Here is a 21,719-nt window from a genome sequence, read left to right as displayed (position 1 = left end):
TCGACTTGTTTAACAATTAATGTTTCAGTGTTTTATCATATTTGGAAGCAATCTTTACACTCAATAAATTCCCATCATTTAATTTAACTTAGCAAAACTCTTCATGAGACATTAGACAAAGTCAAGCATCGTCCCAAGTTATTTTTCTTGCTGACCAATATTGTAACAGAGAAAACATGATCTTATTTGACTTTTAGTAAACCTAGGTACAATAGAAGTATTATATTTAATCTTGATAACTCTAAAGACATGTCTGTGTTAATTAAATCAACAAACTTAATCTAGACTTAGTACTGAATATTTCTCCAAATCACATGAAGCTGAAATTCATTTGGTTTAGTTTATTTTATATTTCTGAGAATTTATATAAGCACTTAATTTTCTTTAAGCCAACAAAATAGAGCCCTTTTACAAATTAATTTTGGCAATACCACTTGTAGAAGATACCACACAGCTGTAAAACATGAATATAGGCACATACAAACACACAAACAGACACAGATCCCATAGCACATTCCAAAATTTCAGCCAGGAATCGGGTACAATAATACAAAACCCACCAAACCGGGTTTCTGACAGAAGAAACAAATCAGGGTCACCTGTTTAAGTGGATTTCCAAGGAAAAAGAAAGAAACTGTAAATCCATCAGTTAATCACCATATTGAGCTCCTACGTTGAAGAGAGGTGAAGCATTATTTACAGAGCATTGGGAGAGATTAAAGGCTAGCAAAAAGATTGATGTACAAACAAATAATTACAATACAATGTGATGACAAAAATGTGTGCCACACAGAGAAAAGTGCTTCAGAGTTGTGAAAGGAGTGCTAGAGAAGGTTCCAGATTAAGCTAGGTCTTGACAGGTAAGTAAGCAGTCTCCAGACGGGCATACAATAGAACAGCCAGACAGAAGGAAGAGCACAGGCAAGACCTGGGGTCAAGAAAGAAATGACTCGTTGGAGAAAAACAAGTGCTTTTGTGTGGGTGGAGCCTAGGAGAGAGACAAGAGGTGAGGCTGAACAGGTGAGCAGGAACCAGATCTTAAAGGGTCCCCTGTATCATGCGGAGAAGAGCAGGCTTCATCCAAGGAGCAGGGAACCACTGAAGGATTCTGTGCAGAGGTAACATGATTAGATTCACATTTGAGTGAAGACAAGACCATGACACTTGAAGCAGGGAGACAGGTCAGCAGGCTAAGCATTTTTCCAGGCCAGAGAGGTGGTGGCCTGTAATTAAAACAAAGTTACAGGGTGACAAAAACAAGAAAGAGTTAGGAGTAGAATCAGCTGGCCATGTTAACTGATTGAATACCAGGAGGGAGAAATCTAGTTTCTCTACAAATCAAAATTAAATACGTTTCAAATGAAATATATGTCTCCTTACTTGTCTCCAGCATCTGTGATGAGCAGTTAACAATGTGTTCTCTCTCTGCCTTCCACGTCCTCTCCAAATCCCTGAGATGCTGAGAGGATCTTTGGTTGGAAGTCTTCCTCAGGGTGGTTACACCAGGATGCTGCTCAAAAGCCTGCTCTGGAACAGAAGCAGATTGGGACCTTCAGGAAGGGTTATGTAAACGAGAATCACACTTCGTTCATTCAGCAAACATTTATCTAAGGCCACGATGTGCTATGTACTGTTTTTGGCCCTGAGAACTGGGCCATGAGATAACTGAAATTTTTCAGACCTCGGCTGGAAAGTAATGAGTAGGACTAAACTGGGGCTCCCCCAGGTAGCCCAGCATGCTGTATTCTGTCTCCCCTGCTTTCCCTGTGTCTTCCATTTTTCTCTTCTCCCCCACCCCAGCTCAGGAGCCATGTTTAGCTAATGCTGAAGAGAGAATTACTCAGCTCTTGGAAACTGCTGAGCTGGGTGTTCAGGCTTCTTGGCTGAACTAAGTTCTGGATGGTGATTCAGCAGAAACTCCAGGTCTGACAACTGGAGGGGAGAGATCAGGATAAGAAGGAAGGGGAAGAGAGAGCCAGGAAAGGAACGGAAGGGAACGGGGCAGGGCAGCACAGGCAGGAGCTTAGCTGGCAGTATCCAGGAAAAACTGTGTGATTCAGGATGTCCAGAACCTCCAGAGCACCTGTGTGCCCCTCCTCCTCTGCTTATTTGTTCTTGGAGGAGAGAGGTCATTCTGAAGGCTCAGAGCACCTCCTCGCCTTAGAGGGGCTTCCGAGATTACTCAGACGTTGCCAGTGCTTTGACAGGAAAAGGGCTGGAGAAGGGAAAACTTGCTGTAGTGTGGTAGGCAAGATCTATTTCAAAGCCCTATTGTGCACCTTGCAGAAGCTGGGATCAAAGCTTAGTTTATAGGGAAGGACTGCTTTGATTTTGTTATTGTTGCTGTTGCTCTGTTTGATGTCTTTGTCTTTCGCCAGTCGAGTTATTTACAGTAGTGCCAACCTTTGTTGTAAGCAGGCAGAGACCTGAGAGTTTATAATGCAGCTCTGGGACTCCTATGAAAAATGTCTCGACCCTGGGTGAGCCCAGAAAGATTCTAGGGAGCTGGCTGTGTCTCCTCACTCCTACCCCCCATTTCCCCCAGGCTCCCTGAGGTCTAGGAGGAGAAAAGAAAGCTTAGACTGGCCTGCGTGGCTAGAACTGGAACCTTATCAGAGCCTCTGGGTTGCGTGCCTTAGAACTCAAACAGGGCTCCCGTGTTTTCTTTGCCTATCGGTGCCTTTTGGCAGCCGGCACCGGTTACCTCCTAGATCTGGAAACGCTTGAGGTTAGGCAGGCCAAGGGAAGCGGCTTTTCCACAATTAGAAACACGTGCCCTATTCCTTCTAAGGCGCCCGGGGCCAGCCTATCGCAGAGCCGAGCGTCGCCACACCCCCGGCGGCAGGCAGCGCCCGGCTCACCCCGCGGCTGGGCGCGGGCACCTCCGGGAGGACTGGTCCGGGGGGCACCACCTCGCCCCTTTTGCGCCAGGTCCAGAGGGAGGGAGTCAGGGGGAGCTGGCCAGAGCGTGGCAGAAGGCGAAGTGCAGGCCCCAGCAAAAGGTGAGACTCAGAAACCAACGCTTCTGGCAGGCCCGTGACCCAGGTGAAATTTACCGCTGCTTCAGAGGGTTGGGGAACTCCGTCCCGGGAAGGTGCTTGTTTTGAAGTTCTGCAGGGGAACAGGGTGTTCTGATTTCTGCCGTATGGCATCACTAGCTTCCCTTTCAGCAGCTGTCTGTTTTCAGTACATTCCATCTTTCTTTTTTCTGTCCTGGCCTTCTCTCTCTCTCTCTCTCTCTCTCTCTCTCTCTCACACACACACACACACACTTGTGATGATGTGTATTTTCCCCCTCTTCCTTCCTCCCCCCTCCCCCTCCCCGTTGTGTCTCATGCTCATTCTTTCCCTCACTTCTTCACCATCTGTCTTTATGGACTTTGGCAATCTGGGCATTTTTACTGCCTGTTTTCTCTTATCTGGAAAGACGAAGAGAGGCCGGGTTCTGGAAATGCTAAAGGGAAACAAGCCTTTCCATGCTGCCTCCAGCTCGCTCCTGAGAAAAGTATGAGCTGACAAGGCCAAGAAATCCAAATGGAGTCCTGGAGTTGGAGGGAAATGTGATGGTGACGTTGATAAGGGGCCAGACGAAGGGCCACAAGGCAGAAAAACAAGTTTGCTGGTGAGAAATAATTGTCTTTAACACCCTGGGGACAATGAACCCAACGCTCTTGGTTTCTGAGGAGCAGCCATCTTGGTCTTCCCCCTTTTCACGCTGGCATCTGACTTCCTGCTGCCCAGAAAGCAACCTGGCCAGCATCTTCAGGTGACAGACTCGGAGCCCCAGGTGGCACTGTCAGCAGTGACTGTGGGTGCCACTGACAGGAGCAAGGGAGAGAGACACTATGGGAATGGAAGAAGAGAAAGAAGAGAAATGTGTGTGTGATAAAAGAAAGGCTGGTGTAGTGGCGGAATAAGCAACTGGGCATGGAGTGGCAGAGGGACTGGGGTGGGGGGAGTCCTGTCTGTGGAACTAACTAGCAGGGATCTTACTTCATTTAACATATAAAATAAGGTTCTGAGAGGGAAGGTATAGCTCAGTGATAGAGTGCATGCCTAGCATGCCTGAGGTCCTGGGCTCAATTCCCAGTATCTCCATTAAAATAATAAATAATCCCCCCCCAAAAAAAAATCAATATAAAATAAAATGAGGTTCTGAGTCTCTCTGATTGCCCATGAGGCTGGAAACATGCCTCTGGGTAGTAGAGTGCAGGCCTCAGATATCTCCCTTCAGTACCAAGAGCTGTCTATGAGTGAGCCCCATGTGGGTCATTCTTCTGAGCACAGTTCTTACAGCAGTCAACCCGGCCCCCATCCAGATGGCTGGCCCCTTCCTGACTTTCACTCATCAGGCCACAACAGTGTGGTTCATGGAGCAGAAGCTGGCTTGGCAAAAGGAGTAAGGATTGGTTTGAGCATCCGTGCCGGAAAGTGTTCATTGGCCCTCTGATAAAGACAAAATGACCCTCTGCCAGTCCAGCTCAGCAACAGGCCAGCATCCTGTGTCCAGAAGCAAGGGAGGGTCTTAAGACAGTTATCCAATGGTGTCTGGGGTCAGCCGGTGCTTTGTGAGCTTTCTCAGGGGAAGGGGAAGCAGCTATGACATGTACCCTCCCCTCAACACTGTCTAGCCTCACAGGTACTTGCCTGCTCTGCTTCGTGGGCTGCCCTGTGATGTTAAAACCCTGATATTTCTCCCGAGAGAAGCACAATGGCTCCTGTGCACCCTCCCTGGTATTTTCTGAATAGATTTATCCATCTGTCCATCCTCTCTAGTCAGTAATCATTAGCACCTACTGTGTGCCAGGCAGGTATAGGATCTTAAGATTGTCCTGGCCAGCAGAGTGTTGTTAAAGGCTGCATGTGCAGGGTGGGCTGCGAAAGAACAGGGAATTTTCATTCTCCACAGCAGCGGCAGCAACAGCATTCCTTGCCTTCTGCAGGGCATTCCTTCCTGGCAATGATTTTTAAAGGTGGTGCAACTTTCTTGTGGAGACCAAGGCACAGGGATATGTTTGAACATCTGGGCTCCTGGTTCAATGCTTCATCCTTATGCTTCCCAGCCCCATAGCCCCTAATCCACCTTTGTGCCCACACTTCCAGACAGCTTGGATTGAAGGACCCCAGAACAGGTAACTTGTGGATGAGTATCCTCCTGAGGAAAAGGTTGAAACAGATTAGAAACTGAGGAGAAGGGTCAGGGATACCGGAGGAAGCAACAAGGGAGAACAAAGCAACAATGCAAGATGTGGCCTGATGTGCAAGTGTGGCGTCTCGAAAACCCTCCAAACCATCCCCTTCCCCATCCACTGTGCTTTGCTTCCAGTTGTCAGCATTATCCTGAGCAAATCATGCCCTCTTTTTGAGTTCTCATTTCTTAGTTTATGAACAATCAGAATAAGCACTTAACACGTTATACAGCAGTACACATGTTGCAGGGCATCCTATGGGATTAAAATGGACCACACTTCCATTTTACAGAGAGGGAAGGGAGGCTTAAAGAGCTTGACTGACTTGTCCCGAGAGGACATGACCGTACAGGGAAGAGCGCCACAGCCATTGGGTTCTCCAGGTTCTAAGTTCTATGATTGTTAGTCAGCCCAGGCTGCCAGGTCCCTGTGAGGGAGCCATCTGTGCCTTCGTCCTTCCAAGCTACACAACCCACTTCCATCATTACTACTTCACTCCTCACACAGGCTACTCTGAGCTCTACTTGCTTGCTCTGCACTTGAAAAAGACACCAGAAACCCACATGGTTTTTCGCTCACCAGGTGTCACTGGGCAGATCTGAGGGGAAGAGTGATAAAGTCACAGTCCTGGCTCTGTGGTGGCTGTAAGGACTTAAAACCAGTGCCGCAATTCCTTTATCCATTCTTAAAATTTTCTTAAAGAAGATGTTCTGTTTCAAAATGGATTAGAGAGATTGATTTTTTTTTTTTTTTTGCTATAGGAATGTTTCATCCCTTTATCTTTTTTAAAGGTTATATTCCATTTAAAGGTTACTATGAAATATTGGTTATATTCCCCATGTTGTACAATATATCCTTATTTTATACCTAATAGTTTGTACCCCTTACTCCTTTACCCTTATATTGATCCTCCCCCCTTCCCTCTCCCCACTGGTAACCACTAGTTTGTTCTCTTTATCTGTGAGTTTGTTTCTTTTTTGTTATATTCGCTAGTTTGTTGTATTTTTTAGACTCCACATATAAGAGATATCATATAATTTTTGTATTTCTCCATCTGACATTTCCCTTAGCACAATACCCTCCAAGTTTACCCATGTTGCTGCAAACGGCAAAATTTCATTCTTTTTTATGGCTGAGTAGTGTTCCATTGTGTACATACACCACATCTTCTTTATCTGTTCATCTGTTGATGGACACTTAGGTTGCTTCCACATCTCGACAATTATAAATAATGTTGCTATGAACATTGGGGTGCATGTATCTTTTTGAATTAGTGTTTTTGGGTTTTTTTTGGACATAGACCCAGGAGTGGAATTGCTGGGTCATATGGTAGTTCTATTTTTAGTTTCTTGAGAAACCTCCATACTGCTTTCTGCAGTGACTGCACCAGTTTACATTCCCACCAACAATGTGCAAGGGTTCCATTTTCTTCACATCCTCCCCAACATTTGTTATTTGTGTTCTTTTTGTTGATAACCATGTTGACAGATGTGAGGTGATATCTCACTGTGGTTTTGATTTGCATTTCCCTGATGATTAGCGATGTTGAGCTCAAGAGATGGATTTTAAATTGCCTCTTTTACCTATAGTCTATAATGTATCCATTTAAGGTAAAATTTCCCCCGGAATGTTGTTCCTATTCTTTCCTTCCAATATTTGTAATCCTTTGACCTCGTGTGCCTCCCCTCCGGCTGATCGACTCCACCTGGGGAAGCCACAGAGCGGGCTCTGCTGAAGTGCACGGGGTGTCATGCTTGACAAGATAGCACACAGTGGGGCTGTTCCTTACCCTCCACCAGGAGGAGTGAACTCAGACTCTGGACTCCTGAGCTCATTCATGTCTTGACTTTCCATCGTGATGTCTTTTATGGCCTTTGGTTGTAGCCTCTGGTCAGTAAAGTTAGGAGAGCAGCACATTTCTGGGGGCAGAGAACAAATGACTTGTGTCTCTGAACATCCTGGCACTGCACCTACCTTACAGGAGGTCTATAACCCTTGGACCTGTGTTTGTGCATCTGGGTTGCGTATGTGGACCCGCAGTTTTATGGACCATGGAGGAGACTGGAGAACCCAGGATCAGATGAAGCAGGGATATAGGGAGTCTTTTGCCCTGAATTTTCCTGAGACGAAAAGCACAGCTAGAGTTACCTTAGGGCAAGCCTGTTTACTACTATATTGAATTACCAAGGGGAGGAAGAGGAGGCAGTGACACCTAGCTACAGGATCTGGGTGTGTGCAAGCATCAGGATGCTGTCGTGTGCTGCATGTGATGTGGAAATTCGCCAACCAGGTCAGCACATTGGTGACCTCGCTTTCACTGCCCGCACCCAGAGTGCCCCCACTCTTCCCTCCACCTGGGGTTGTGCAAGGCCTGTGACGGGCACTCCTTTGGGGTCCTGGTGTGTGCTGCCTGGTAGCTCTTGAAAAGCTTTTCCCCTTGAAGGGTATGCCCCCTGCTTTCTTTCTGCGTGGTGTCTGGCCCTGTATGTGTTTCTTATCGCTGCTGTAACAAATTACCACAAACTGAGTAAACTACAGAGATTTTATTACCTTACCATTCTGGAGTCCTAAATTCAAGGTGTCAGCAAGGCTGTGTCCCTTCTGGAAGCTCTGGGGAGAATTGTTTCCTTGCCTTTCCCAGCTTCTAGAAGTCATCTGTATTCTTTGGATCATGGCCCCTTCCTCTGTCTTCAAAGCCAGCAGCATAGCATCTTCAAATCACTCTCTCTGTTTTTTTTTTAGCTGAAGTATAGTTGATTTACAATGTGTTAGTTTCTGGTGTACAGCATAGTGATTCAGTTTTATATATATATATATAAACATATTCCTTTTCATATTCTTTTCATTATAGGCTATTAAAAGATATTAAATATAGTTCCCTGTGCTATACAGTAGGACCTGTTGTTTATCTATTTTGTATATTGTAATGTGTATCTGCTAATCCCAAACTCTTAATTTATACCTCCCTCTTCTTCCCCTTTGGTAATCATAAGTTTGTTTTCTATAAAAATATGGAAGGCTTCACACATTTGTGTGTCATCCACATGCAGGGATGTATTCTTCTCTGTATTGTTCCAATTTTAGTACATGTGCAGCTGAAGCGAGCACTCACACCTCTCTTTCTCTCTGTCTCTGACCTCTGTTTTCCATCATTACATCTCCCTTTCTAACTCTGACCCTCCTGCCTCCCTGTAATAAGGATTCTTGTGATGACACTGGGCCTACTAAGATAATCCAGGATAACCTCTCCACTTGAAGATCTTTAATCACATTTGTGAAATTCCTTTTGCAAGGTAACATTCACAAGATTAGGATGTTGACATTTTTGGGAAGGTGATTATTCTGCCTGTCACAGGCCCCATAAGTTCTGATGTCATTGTCAAGGGGAAGAAGTGAATGAGAGGCTTCTGTGACTCCCCAGGGATCAGAGTCTGAGGATGAGGGCTGGGCTGGGGCTTAGGGGTACCTCTCCGCAGGGAGCAGGCGCTTACTCACCCTCTCCACAGTGGACACATTCCAGGTCAGTGATGGAATCTGCACTGTCATGGGTCTGACAAGGACTCTGCGTCCCTGCCAGTTCCGCAGCTTCCCCATGGGCAGGAGGCTTTGAGCCCACCTCTCCTGCTTGGCAGTTGCTAGGCCCTGGGCTCTGGGCAGGGCATGAGATTACTGGGTTCTGAGACCTGCCTGTCTCTCTCTCTCTCTTTTTTTTTTTTTTGGTATCCCTCTTGTCACTTTGACATTAAGCTTTTCAAACTGGGCAGATTAAGTAACCAGGCCCTGACTTCAGCATCTTCTTGAAGTCTCATCTTCTTGATAGCCTTTTCACCTATTTTTTTAAAGCCAGGAAACAGAATGGAAAGAAAAGAAAAAGAGGAGAAAACGCCCAAGAAATACAGAGAAGGCTGAGGTTCCAGAGGGCCGTCTAGAGAAGCAGCCACCCACCCCCACCCCCCAGCCAGACTGCAATGGACTAGAACCAGAGTCTTATGCCTTCTTGTTTGTTTTGTCCAGCTAGCCCCCAATTATAAAATTCTCTGTTACTGCGCTCTTTCCTACCTATAGGAAGCATCTCGACTTCCCTGAGCAGGGCTAGGGGCTCCTCACAGATGCCTGCCAGCTTCTGTGAAGAGCTCTACTGACACCATATTGCTTTGTGATCACCTTTTAGCTCAGCCATCTCCCCTCTTACAGTGTCAGCTTCCTGATCACAGGAAAGGACTTGTGTCTTGTTTATAACACCCTTCACCAGAGTATCTAGAACTTGTAGGTTCTTTGTAGATAATGGTTGGTTGGATGGAGGGATGGATGGGTAGATGGATGAAGACCCTCACATCTCAATCTGCAGTGGCCACTGGTCCCCATCTTCATGTGGCTTCCCTGAGGTCACAGTATCTCAAACATGTAGAATTCAGGGTCTTGCTAAGAAGAGAGAGGGCACGTAGCCATCAGCAGCAGAAGGGTGCTGGGTACAGACAGGCAGAGGCAGGACGCCTGAGCAGGGCAGGGTCTTGGCAAGTGTTGCCTTCCCTCACTGACCTTTCCTCTCCGGATGGAGGCTCAAGTTTCAGCCTGCTGTGAGGGACGCTCTCCTGTGGTACAGGGAGACTGAAAGTGCCCTCTTTCCCCATAGTCACATGCTGTGTTGGCCAACTGCAGGGCGAAGGATCAGAAGAGGCCTGCAGCCATTGTTCCAAGGAGATGAGGCAGCCCGTTTCCCCCATCCCATTGTCAGGATTTCTCTTTTATGTCTGAAAGTTCCCTGAAAAGGCTAAAAGTTAAATATTAGTCAAAGGCTGGGTTCTTGTGGGGATTAGCTCAGGAGGGACAGAAGGCACCCACAGCAAGTTAATATGACAAATTGCCCCTTCCTTCAAACCTCTCCCATCCCCCAGGGAACAGGGTGAAGAAGTCTCTCTAGCTGCCTAGATAGGTCCTGTTTACATTTTCTATCCCAGCACATTCCTCCTCCAGGCCCTGCCCTCTCCTCCCCTCAGTGAGAATGATTTTCTTTTCTGTTTGATGAGATCTAGTTCCTTATTCTGTAATCCTTCCCTATCCTGGAGCCACAAGGGTTTTGTTTCCTAATCTTCCTTTCATAGAGCAGCCTCCTTTATCCTTTAGTCACTATTGTTTGTATCTGTTTGAACTCCCAGGTCCCAGATGCCCAGCCTTGTACCGAGCATGCTTCAGGTCCCCTGGGAAGAAGTTGCGATTACAGGCCCAGTAGTTTAGAGTGATTTAGGTTGAACTGTTACCAGGCATGTGATCCTGAACTCTTTATTGAATTGAGTAAGATAAACCAAAGTGTACATATCAGAACATCTCCGTCCCTCGGAACATTTACAAAATGTTCTCCCACTTCCGGTACTCAAAATCCTACCTTGGACAACATGTTGTGGTTTTCCTTATATGACACCGTCTTGGGCAAAAGCTCCTCCACCGTGAGTCAAGAGTTCCTACCCTCGAAGTTAAGCTTCCTGCTGCCCTTTTGACTCTGAAACCAACTGAGGAAATTCCTAGGGCGATTGGTGTGCATGGAACGTGTAGACTGAGATGAGATTGAAAGATTAATGAATTGTGGCATTTTCTTTGAGTATGAAATATTTGTTGAGCACCTACTGTTTGCAGGTACCAGTGATATGCCTTGGGATTAAAAATTTGGAAAAGTCACAGTCCTGCCCTTCTAGTCTACAAGGAGACAGAGTAAAAGAAACAGATAATTATAATACAAAAAAAAAAAAAAAGTACCAACCTTAGATATTAACAAAGTGATCTGGGAATAGAGAGGAGGGATGAACTTTGTTCCTTGTCTATAAAATGCGGCTGATACATCTTACCTGGCAGGCACCTTGTCAGGAATAAATAAAATAATAAAGACTCACAGTACAGGTACATTTGAACTGGGTCTTGAAAGATGAGAAGGAGCTTGCCAGGTAGAAACAGGGCAAGGAGGAAGGTTACAGATGGATAATAATGTCAGGTTCTTAGCCTGCAGAAGTGTGCTCCAAATCAAGGAAGGTTGGAAAATACTTGAAAAGTAAAAGCACAGTTTAAGGATAAGGTATTGATGTAACTTGATCACCTGTTCAAGTGAAGTCAGAGGCCTGATTAAAAGCTTGAAGAAAGTATAGAGTCTCGTGCTTTTATACATATGGCTTGTACCCTTGGAGAACTAGAGGGGTACTGGTCACTGTTTCAGGGGAAGGGGAAGCAAGAAGATTTTAATTTTTTTTTCTTTATTCTCAAGTGCTTCATAACTACTAGGAAGTTGGGTCCCCTTCCTGCAGCCCCAGGGCTCCCATGGGTTGCTTAGGGAGTGTGGTGGTAACAGTGTCCTAGTGCTCAGCCTCTGAGCCTTCAGCCAGCCCTTGGAGGTTCCATCATGTTGGCATTTCTGTTGGGAGCCTATGACTCCTAGCCCTCAAGGCCACCAAAGATATCAGGATGGTGGCAAATAAGCACGTGAAATCATGCTCAACATCCTTAGTCTCTTGGCAAATGTAAATCAAAGCCTCAATGAAATACCACCACAGACTCCTTTAGAAGAGTCAAGCTTTTGAAGCTGACAATACCAAATGCTGAGAAGGATGCAGAGCAACAGGAAAGCACATTGCTGGTGGGAATGTAAAATGATAGAACCACTTTGGAAAACAGTCTGGCCGTTTCTCACAAAGTTAAACATACTTTCACTTATGACCCAAAATCCCATCCTGGGTATTTACTCAAAAGAAATGAAAACTCTAGTCAAAGACCTCTACAATCCACTCAGAGACTTCTGTGCCAGTGTTTATGGCAGCTTTATTTATAATAACCCCCAACTGGGAGCCATCCAGATGTCTACCAGTAGATGAATAGAAAACTGATACATTCATATAAAGGAGCACTATTTGACAATAAAAAGGAACTATAGTATATACAGCAACATGAATGGATCTCAAAAGCACCATGTTAAATGAAATAAGTCAGAGAGAAAAGGCTACATACTGTATGATTTCATTTATGTGACATTCTGAAAAAGGTAAAATCATAGGAATAGAAATCAAATTGGTGGTTTCGGGATGTAGGAGAAAGAGACTGACCTCAAAGGAGCACAACATGCAAGAGAACCTTTAAAGTGTTGGAAGTGTTCTATAGAGAGAGTGTAGGGGTGATTAAACACCTGAATATATTTGTCAAATCTCATCAAACTGTACGCTTACAAAAATGAATTTTACTATGTGTAACATATACCTTGATAAACCTAAGTAACAATAGATTCATCTAAACCTCTTTCCTCTTGTAATAGCCTATAATGAAAAAGAATATGAAAAGGAATATATATATATATATATACACACACACACATATGTAACTGAATCACTGTACTGTACACCAGAAGTTAACACAACATTGTAAACCAACTACACTTCAATTAAACAATTAAATAAAATAAACCTCTTCCTAAAATCAGGTTCAGGAAGATGACATCCAGGATCGTACCAGTCACTCAGGGCTCCTCTTGAACATACAATATCTTGAAAACAGAGCCCACACATGCCCTGATGAGATGCTGGTTTTTCTCCAAAGCCAATGCCCACTGCTGGCTTCCAGCCCTAGGCAGGGCGTGTCCTGACCAAGCTCTGAGTCGTGGCACGTAATCCCCATTTGTAACCTAACCTACTAACCTAGCCAAGGTTTCTGGACACTGCGGCTGAGCTTGTGGCATTGGCTCACCTGTTACAATCTTGTATCAGGAGCAAAGAACACTTCTGCTTTTATGCAGAGGGTGTCTTGGAGCCTCATTCTGGCTTGAGGGTATGTTTGGGGGTCTGTCATTTCAGTGCTCCTCACATGGGTCAATTGTGCCAGTGTGCGGTGGGCCACCCGGGTTCAAGATGTGTTCACAGCTGGGAAGCTCCTGGCGCTGGGCCTGATCATCATCATGGGAGTTGTACAGATCTGCAAAGGTGAGTGTCTTCAGAACTTGCCCCGCCCCTGACACGTACACACCCCTCACACTGTCTTTGGATGTGTGCACACCCTGAGATTTCCCAAACCTGTCCTTGAATGACTTCTCTTCTTCCCTTGCTTGACAAAGGGAATGAGAAACTATCTCCCCCAGGGTGGCTGGGAGTTGGGACGGCCCCCTCTGGTGTGCAGAGTTTAGTCCTCCCATGCTGCCCTCATGGCTCCAACACAGGTAGGAGAAGATTCCAGATCTTTGGACTCCTGTTGCCCTTTTGTCCCAGCTCCAGGGCAGCTCCCGGTATCTTATACTGTGTCTTGTCCACATCTTAAAATGGGAGACAGAGGACATTTTTATACGTTTCCAAATTACTCATAATCTCTACAAGAGAAAGCTCTACATTCCTGGGGCCCCTGCCAACATTCTCCATTGGATTTGGTCCTTTCCAAGCCCGAGTCTATATTTGGTTTCCATGGGACCCGTGGCAGCACTAGGCTCTGCCCAGTGTCACTGCCTCCTGGAGAAAGTCAGATGACTAACAGAGAGACCTCCCCCTCACCCCCCCCCCCACAAGTCCTGGAGGCAATGTGAGGTGCCTGGATTTTGACTCCAGGAAACAGAATTAAGGTTCTGCTATATAACGTGCTTAATTATTTTCATCCGTTAGATTAAATTATTTAGCAGGTTATATTATTTCCAGCAATTTAGACTTAAAGAAATCACTGGGCTGTATTTTCAAAGAGAGTGAGTCCCTCCCAATCTGGTCCCAGTGCTTTCTCCTGATCACTCTCATCTCCTTATTTCCTGTCCAAATGCTCGAGTAGAGACGAAGATGTAAAGTGTGGTCAGCTACGCAGTATCTCACTATGACCTCACTCAGCAGCCTTTCTTGAGGGCCCACTGTGTGCAGGACACTGTGTGCTGAGGGCTGGGAAGGCAATTGAAAAGCTCTTCACTGCAGGACCCCTGCCTTCAGGAGACCTACGCCATGAAAAGGGGGACCAAACACATGCATTAGGGAGAGACTAGTGGATATTGACAAAGAGAACAAGCTTGAGCTAATAACAGCATCATGGAAGCTTTGTTTGAGTGTCATTTGTTCTTGATGCTGTCTTCATAAGGATGTGGACACTGACAGTGACTCCAACCCTCCAAATCCTCCTAGCAAGCCATCTCCAATTTACCCTGCCCTGACTAGCAACCTCCCTGGCCTTTCCTCCCAAGGAACTTTGCCTTTTGAAAAAGGAGCATTCATAGCTGTGCTTTGAACCTGAGTCCCCATTTGGACTCATGGCTACCGGGTTCAAGGGGGGTCCTGGACCTGTATTTCTCTGCTCCTTTTGGCCTAGTTCTGCAGTATGTGAGGTTCACTGGAGACCAGGACTAGGGGCTGCCGGGCCTCTGACGTGTCTCTCTGAGCAGCCTCCTGCCCCTGTCCACAGGACAATACTTCTGGCTGGAGCCAAAGAATGCATTTGAGAATTTCCAAGAACCCGACATCGGCCTCATCGCACTGGCTTTCCTTCAGGGCTCCTTTGCCTATGGAGGCTGGAACTTTCTGAATTACGTGACTGAGGAACTTGTTGATCCCTACAAGTGAGTTGCAGTAGCCCAGCTCTCCCCTCTTTCCCTTCAAAATCCACAGCACCTGCCTCTGGAAAGAGGGAGCCAGCGGGGTGGGTATAGCTCAGCAGTAGAGCACATGCTTAGCATGCATGAGGTCCTGGGTTCGATCCTCAGTACCTCCATGAAAGAAAAAAAAAAAGGCATGGTACTGCCTTACCAGAGACGTATAGACCAACAGAATAAAATAGCCAGAAATAAGTCCTCGATTATATATATGGTAAAATGATTTTCAGTAACAGCTGCCACGATAATTCATGGAAAGAGGGAGCCAGGTGACCACTGTCTACTTCTCCCCTCAGCCCCCTTCTGACTGTGACCTGGTCTATCCTGAAGAGACAGTTCATTTCCCAGGAATTTAAACCATTTATCACCCACCCTGCCAGCAGAAAAATGACCCAGTGACCATCCCAGAGCAGGTTAAAAGAGGAAAATGGTGCTGAGGTAACACCACTGCCTTAGAGAATGAAATGTGCCCTGAGAGGATTCCAAGCATCTTACTTACCTGTCCCACGACAGGCAGGTCTTTGTGTCTTGAAGAGGGGGCCGGGGTGTGCGTTGTGGAAATTCTGATCAGAGAGAATTCAACAGGTGTGGAGCATATTCCCAGCCTAAGCTGCCCCATTTCCTTTCAATCATCCTGCCCATATGGAGACAAATCCACCCCCCGGGGAGAGGGAGCATCACAGAAGGCTGCAGTGTCAGCCTGGTGTTAGAAAGACAGAAGGCGCTCCCTGGACCCCATGATGAGGCAGGTGGTCCCAGGTACCAGGCCTTTCCTCTCTCACCTCCTTTCCCTCTACAGGAACCTTCCCAGAGCCATCTTCATCTCCATCCCACTGGTCACATTTGTGTATGTCTTTGCCAATGTTGCTTATGTCACTGCAATGTCCCCCCAGGAGCTGCTGGCATCAAACGCAGTTGCTGTGGTAAGACATCAAACTCAGGGAGGGATAAATTAGGAAGCTGGGATTTGCAGATACATGCTACTATATATAAAGTAGGTAACAACAAGGTCCTACTGTATAGCACAGGGAACTATATTCAAAATCTTATAGTAGCCTATCATGGAAAAAATCTGAAAAAGAATAGAGGGATAGACACGTATAACTGAATCACTTTGCTGTACACCTGAACCATTGTAATTCAGCTATACTTCAATTTAAAAAAAAAAAAAAGAAATCAAATTTGCACTCCCTCAGACCAGGAATGTTGAAAGACTTGCCGGTTTAGCCCCACTCACTGTCCCCTGATCCGTGGATTGGTGAAATGGAATTCATCCCAAGTCCTCAGGGCAAAAGCCACAGCTTCAGGTGCCCAGGAGCAAATGGACAGTCAGGCTGTAACAGCCAGCTACAACAGCAGAACTGAGCCATTGCCATAGACATCCTGTGGCCTGCAAAGCCGAAATATTTACTATCTGACCCTTTACAGAAAAAAATTTGCCAACTCCTGATCTAGGGCACTTTAAACTCTGAATGGGATGCTTGTATAAAGGAGACAGGCTCCTCCTCAGAAAGACGTAATCTTGCATAAGACGTGCCATTTTTCTCTGCCTCCACATCCTCACCTGCACTACCTGACTCCTTTTGTCATCAGGGAAACATGTGTGCAGTTTGTGCTCTTTAGGGGAGGAGACGTTGCAGGTCCAAGGCACTGGGGTCCTTGGTATCCAAGAAAGACCTGGAAGCCAGGCAGTTCCCTCACGTGGCTTCACCTGGGCCATGACCCCACCCTGCCACAGTCATCCTGTGTCTTATCTCTGAAGATTGGAAAGAAAGAGGCCCTCCAAAGTGCCCTGGCAGCCTGTTCACATGATTGCTAGCCCCACCCAGCAGGAGAGCTCTTCTCAGCAATCCCTCGCCCATAATGTGCCATAAATTATATATAAATATAAATGTGCTATAAATCGAGTCTGTACTTGGCTCAGAGAATATAGAAGAAGCTGGACCCCCCCCCCCAATATTTTATATCCTTTCAACACATGAAGACTAGTCTATAGCTTCACCACCTTTTCTCACTCAGCCTACGTAATGGCTTGCTCTTAGCACTTTCCCCCCAATATCTTAGCCAGAGAGACTTAGCAAGGGTGGGAGGCTGTAACCTCTCCTTTTCTGCTCATCCCCTTGTTTCCTCTCCCAGACTTTTGGAGAGAAGCTCCTAGGGGTCATGGCCTGGATCATGCCCATTTCCGTCGCCCTGTCTACATTTGGAGGAGTCAATGGATCCCTCTTCACCTCCTCCCGGTGAGTGCCATCTGGGCCCTTCACAGGCCAGGGGCCACTCTGCTGTGCATATTGCTCTGTGTATATGTGGGGGGCTTGTCTCCGTCAGCGGGGGTCTGTGCGGGCATCTGGGCGGTGACTTTGCAGGTGGTGATTGCTCACATGAGGGTGTGTGCGTGTGTCTGTGTGGACGCGGAGGAGCCCGTGCTGCTCGTGTGGTGACGCACGACGTGTGTGGCTTGATGTGTGGTGGCAAGCAGCACCATCCCAGCTCCTGTCCAGAGAAGCAAGGGCTGAGGAGGCCCCAGGCTGCGGGCTTGGCAGCAGGACGGTGTCTCAGCTGCAGCCTCAGGGCCCCGTTTCCACTTGCCTGGAAGCAGGCAGTGCTGGCTGGAAAGGAACCCCACTCTGAAAGAGACCAGGAGGGACCCATGCCTGGGGCCTCTGGGCCAGCCTCCCATGGAAGTTCTGGGCCCAGACTGCAGGTGGAAAGGGCTCATCTCTGAGCGCCCTGAGGACGCAGGCTCCTCTCTGGAAAACAAGCAGGTGGCTGTGGGTGGCCTTCACATAGCCATGTACCCATGAGACAGTTAGAGGTGTGAAGTGAGATGGGCGGGGAAGAATGGAAGAAAAGTATTTGTCCAAAGCTGAGTCCCCCACCCTCAAACTCTCAGGGAAGCCAGATGCCTGAGTGGGCCCAGGAGCCCCCAGCTCGTCCCTCACTCACCTGAAAGTCTAGCCCCCTCCTTGGTGTCCCGTCTTGCTGTCTCCCGAATGGGCAACTGAGGCCCACATTTGCTGGCTGATTTCCAGTGCTGTGGTTCAAGGGGTCCTCCCAGGGTTCTCAGAAAGCCCCCCACCCCCAAAGGCACAGCCCTCCTCAAAAGATATGGCAAAAGCATTGAGCCCCTGAGATCAGCTGCTTCCAAAGCCACCAGTCACATCAGGGAGGAGTTCCAGTGAAATGACAAGGGAGTGCCATGTTTTCAGGCCCCAGGGCAGGAAGGAGGGAGGGTGGGCATCCCCAGTACCCCAGGACCTTCGGACACTCACCCATGGCAACCTCGTGTGCGTGTTACACAGGAGCAGTGTCCACCTGGAGGCCCCAGCCGAGGGCGAGCAGTGGAAGAGCAGTGACTCATGAGGCTCTCTGGGATCTATTGGAGGAGGATGACTGGCTACAGTCACTTTAGAGTGGGGTTTGTCCCTCCGGCAGGCCGAGCAGCGGTCTGCATGCATGTGGTCCAGCTGTGTGTGCATGCGGGAGGCGGCCGCCCTGGTGCGCTCGGCCTCCGATTCAGAGGTACAGCTCACCCAGCCGGCCTCCTCTACTCATCTTTCCGGCTCCTTCCTTCCTTCCTCCTCCTTCCCCTTTTTCTCTCTCTTAACACTTTCATGTTTCAGGCTATGGAGAGGATGATCCTTCCTGAGGAGCAGGAGTGTGTGTGCGTGTGTGTCTTGCTTCACGTCGTGTCTCCTCCGTTGTTGTCGGCTAGCTGGGCAAAGATTGCCTCTTGTGAACCTGACTTGCAAATACTGTTGAACTTGACAACTCCACGCGGTCCTGGCTGCATGTGGAGGAGGGTTGTGAATGCAGGACCCTGGTTATGTGCATGGTGAAGCCCACAGAGCACCTGGGGCCCCATCGGGTGCATGAGGCTGTGCTACAGAGGGTCAGTGCCATGTGGCTGCATGAAACCAGCGACACTGGCCGAGGTAGTTGATGATGGCACCTGATGGTGGTACATACAAATCCGTGGGGCCCGAATCCACTCCCACACTTCTGATGAGCTGCTGGCTCCACTCACCCCGGTACACAAATTACAAAGTGACAGTTCTCTTGGACCTCCCAGCCTGCTGATTCTGTGCCTTCCTGTCCCCATCACACTATCCCCTTCCTCTCACCCCTCAGGTACTCCTTTCCCTACAAAATCCTAGGAAAAAAAAAAGGGATCTAATTCACACTAATATCTAAATGACTCCTAATGGCTTATAGTATTCTCTTTTTTCTTGGGAGAGGAAAGAGGAAGAAGTGCTGCTTTTTATGTTAAAATTTCTCTTTTAAAAATAACTTGTTAACATCACTATCCTAGTCATGATATTGTACTATAGTTTTGCAATATGTTACCAGTGGGAGAACTGGGTGAGGGATATTTATGGTCACCCTGCATTATTTCTTACGACTGCATGTACATCTGTGATTGTCTCAAAATAAAAATGTTAATTTAACTGAAATAATTTTTATTCTAATTATAAGCTTCCTATCTATTTAAATCTTTTTAATTTATAAAATCTAAGACGGAAAATTTAACTTACTCATAATTCCACCACCCAGAGATAATCAGTTGGTATTTTAATGTTTGTTTTTACATGCCTATAAATAACATCTTAATTAATTGAAATCACCCTGTATGGAATTGTACAGTTTTCTATCTTGCTTTTTTCATTTTATGTTATATTGTGAGCATGTTCTCATATAATGTTTCTTCTAAAAACATTATTTTGACTGCATAACCTTCCATCTTATGAATATGCCAAAACTTATGTAATCAGTCTCCCACTTTAAGGCATTTTGACTATTTTGAATCTTTTTTTTATCATCAGAATATCTTTGTGTATATATCTCTGTTCATTTCTTTAGGATGGCTTTTGAGGACTAGAATAAGTAACTTAAGGATACAAATTTTTAGGTATAATCTACATGCAATAAAATACATAGATTGTAAGTTTTCAGATTGGTGAGTTTTGATGATTGTAGACAGACATGTAACTATCACCCAAAACAAGATATAGAACATCTTCACATATCCCCCAAGTTCTCACATGTCCCTTTCTGGTCTACCACCCATCCCCCACCCCCACATAAGCAACTACTTTCTTACTAGGATACCATTGTTTTTAAGGCTTTCCACGTACAGTTCAATCCCCATGTCTCAAAGAATCCATATCGCCTGAGGAGGAAGGCGGCACATTTTTAAAGGGATTAAGGCATCAGGCAAAGGAGAAAGGCTACTCCTGCAGTGCTCCAGGCATTGTGAGAGCCCCACAGCGTGATGGAACAGAAATCAGTAACCCTAAGCCACCCAGACCACACCCAGGGTCTCCACGCCCCAGAGCCCATCCACTTAACCACTGACTGCCTCTGGTTTGCCTGCACCCGCATTTGTAAACGTGGGTCCTGGAAGGTGTGCACGAGAAGGCGGGTACCTAGCTGGAGGGGGGATGATAAGGGAGCCTGGCTGGGGAGGGAGCATCCTTGGGTGGTGTGTGACCTGCTTTTCTCTCTGCCAGGCTGTTCTTTGCTGGAGCCAGGGAAGGCCACCTTCCCAGCGTGTTGGCCATGATCCACGTGAAGCGCTGCACCCCAATCCCAGCCTTGCTCTTCACAGTAAGGACCCCTCCCTCTGCCAGCCTGACATACACCCTCCCCTTTGTGCTGCTCTTGGATCTGGGAGTTCACACTTCCCACCCATGCTCCTGTCACCCTTGTGTTCTAGGTGTCTCTGGGTCTTAGATAATTTGGCAAATGGTAGACATGGGCTTGATTAATATCAACCAAGGAAAGACCCTGAGTCCTGAGATACCTTAAGGCTCTCAGACTGGCTCATTCCATTCTCCCATCCTTTTGGGTCAGACTGAAGTGGCTGCCTCAAGATCCTACAACCTCACAAAGAAACTTCTTGGTTCCCCTGGCACCTGTTACCCACAGGCTTGGAGCTTTGGGCCCCTGCTCCTGGCTGATCGCTGCACACCTCCACCCCTCCCCATCCACCTTCCTGCCAGCCTCTTGGGAAACATCCCTGAAACAAATTCAGTGTTCAGGGTGCACCAAATAAGAAAAATCATAAAGAAAGGAAGACTGGTAAACTGAGAATGGAGAAAAGGAAATTTGGGATGGGGGAGTGGGGTGGAATGGGGTTTGAATGGCCCTGGAGTAGAATCATTTAGAGAGAGCAAAAAGGAGCAAAGACTTGTCCCCAGTGACTCTTTGGGGTTATGTTTTTCCTTCTGGATTCTGATAAAACATCAAAAATGACTTTGGTCCTCCAGAGAAGCAGTTAGACCAGGATAGCACAGCTCTCAGGAGTCAAGGGCATTCACTGTACAGTATGAGGGGGAATTTCGGAATGTTCAGATCCAGGAAGAAGGTCATCTTGATTAGTGAGTGGTGAAAGGCAGCTGGAGAACACTCAATACTCCCAGCGGGCCACAGACTTTTTTTTAGTTTGAGCCACTGGAGCAGGACTATGACTGTAAGGCCAGTACAGTAAGAATCTGGTTTTTTTAGCCCCTAAAATCATCTTGATTATTTTCACCATCATATCTCACAGAACTGAACCTTCCACTGGCCTTAACATATTAGCAGAAGGGAAGAACATGGTTCTGAGAAAGTCACTGAGATGATTTTGAAGTTGGAACGTGGACTCCATCAAGAAAACTTCCCAGGGATATTATGAGGGTTAAATGAGTTAATATTTGTAGAATGTTAAAAATAGGGCCTGCCACTAAGGAAGTGCTATATAAATGTTTATGATTTTTTTTTAAAAGAAAAAAAAAAAAAGAAAAGGAAGGAAGAAAAATAAATTAGATGACTCAGCCAGGAAAATAGGATGATGGCAAGAATACAGCCTTAATCTGCAGTTAACGATCTTCCCTAAGGGATAAAAAACAAAATTAGCTTGAGTTTCAACCAAAGAAGAAATATAAATGAGACCAGGGTAGCCCAGAGCTGGT

The 21,719-nt window shown here is 46.6% G+C and overlaps 1 protein-coding gene and 1 non-coding gene across 5 annotated transcripts in view; one reads left to right on the top strand and one right to left on the bottom strand.

Annotated features, from left to right (window-relative positions):
- SLC7A8 (solute carrier family 7 member 8) overlaps positions 1 to 21,719 on the top strand; it is a 49,771-nt gene that overhangs the window by 23,199 nt on the left and 4,853 nt on the right. For 3 of the 4 annotated variants that reach the window (XM_064485825.1, XM_031453430.2, XM_010989436.3), the window contains 5 exons: positions 13,013 to 13,138; positions 14,580 to 14,733; positions 15,566 to 15,689; positions 16,903 to 17,006; positions 20,277 to 20,373. In XM_064485825.1, the coding sequence (XP_064341895.1) occupies positions 13,013 to 13,138; positions 14,580 to 14,733; positions 15,566 to 15,689; positions 16,903 to 17,006; positions 20,277 to 20,373 (605 nt within the window). Of the gene's footprint in view, positions 1 to 2,862; positions 3,003 to 13,012; positions 13,139 to 14,579; positions 14,734 to 15,565; positions 15,690 to 16,902; positions 17,007 to 20,276; positions 20,374 to 21,719 lie in introns of those variants that run through there. The other variant, XM_010989438.3, reaches the window with a different exon arrangement.
- On the bottom strand, positions 8,195 to 8,297 carry LOC116153649 (U6 spliceosomal RNA). Its single transcript, XR_004137548.1, has one exon. It is a non-coding gene; the product is annotated as a U6 spliceosomal RNA (small nuclear RNA).

Source organism: Camelus dromedarius, chromosome 5, assembly GCF_036321535.1.
Source record: "Camelus dromedarius isolate mCamDro1 chromosome 5, mCamDro1.pat, whole genome shotgun sequence".
Lineage (NCBI taxonomy): Eukaryota > Metazoa > Chordata > Mammalia > Artiodactyla > Camelidae > Camelus > Camelus dromedarius.
The sequence above is the reverse complement of the archived record's forward strand: the minus strand, read 5'-3'. Positions and strand labels throughout refer to the sequence as shown.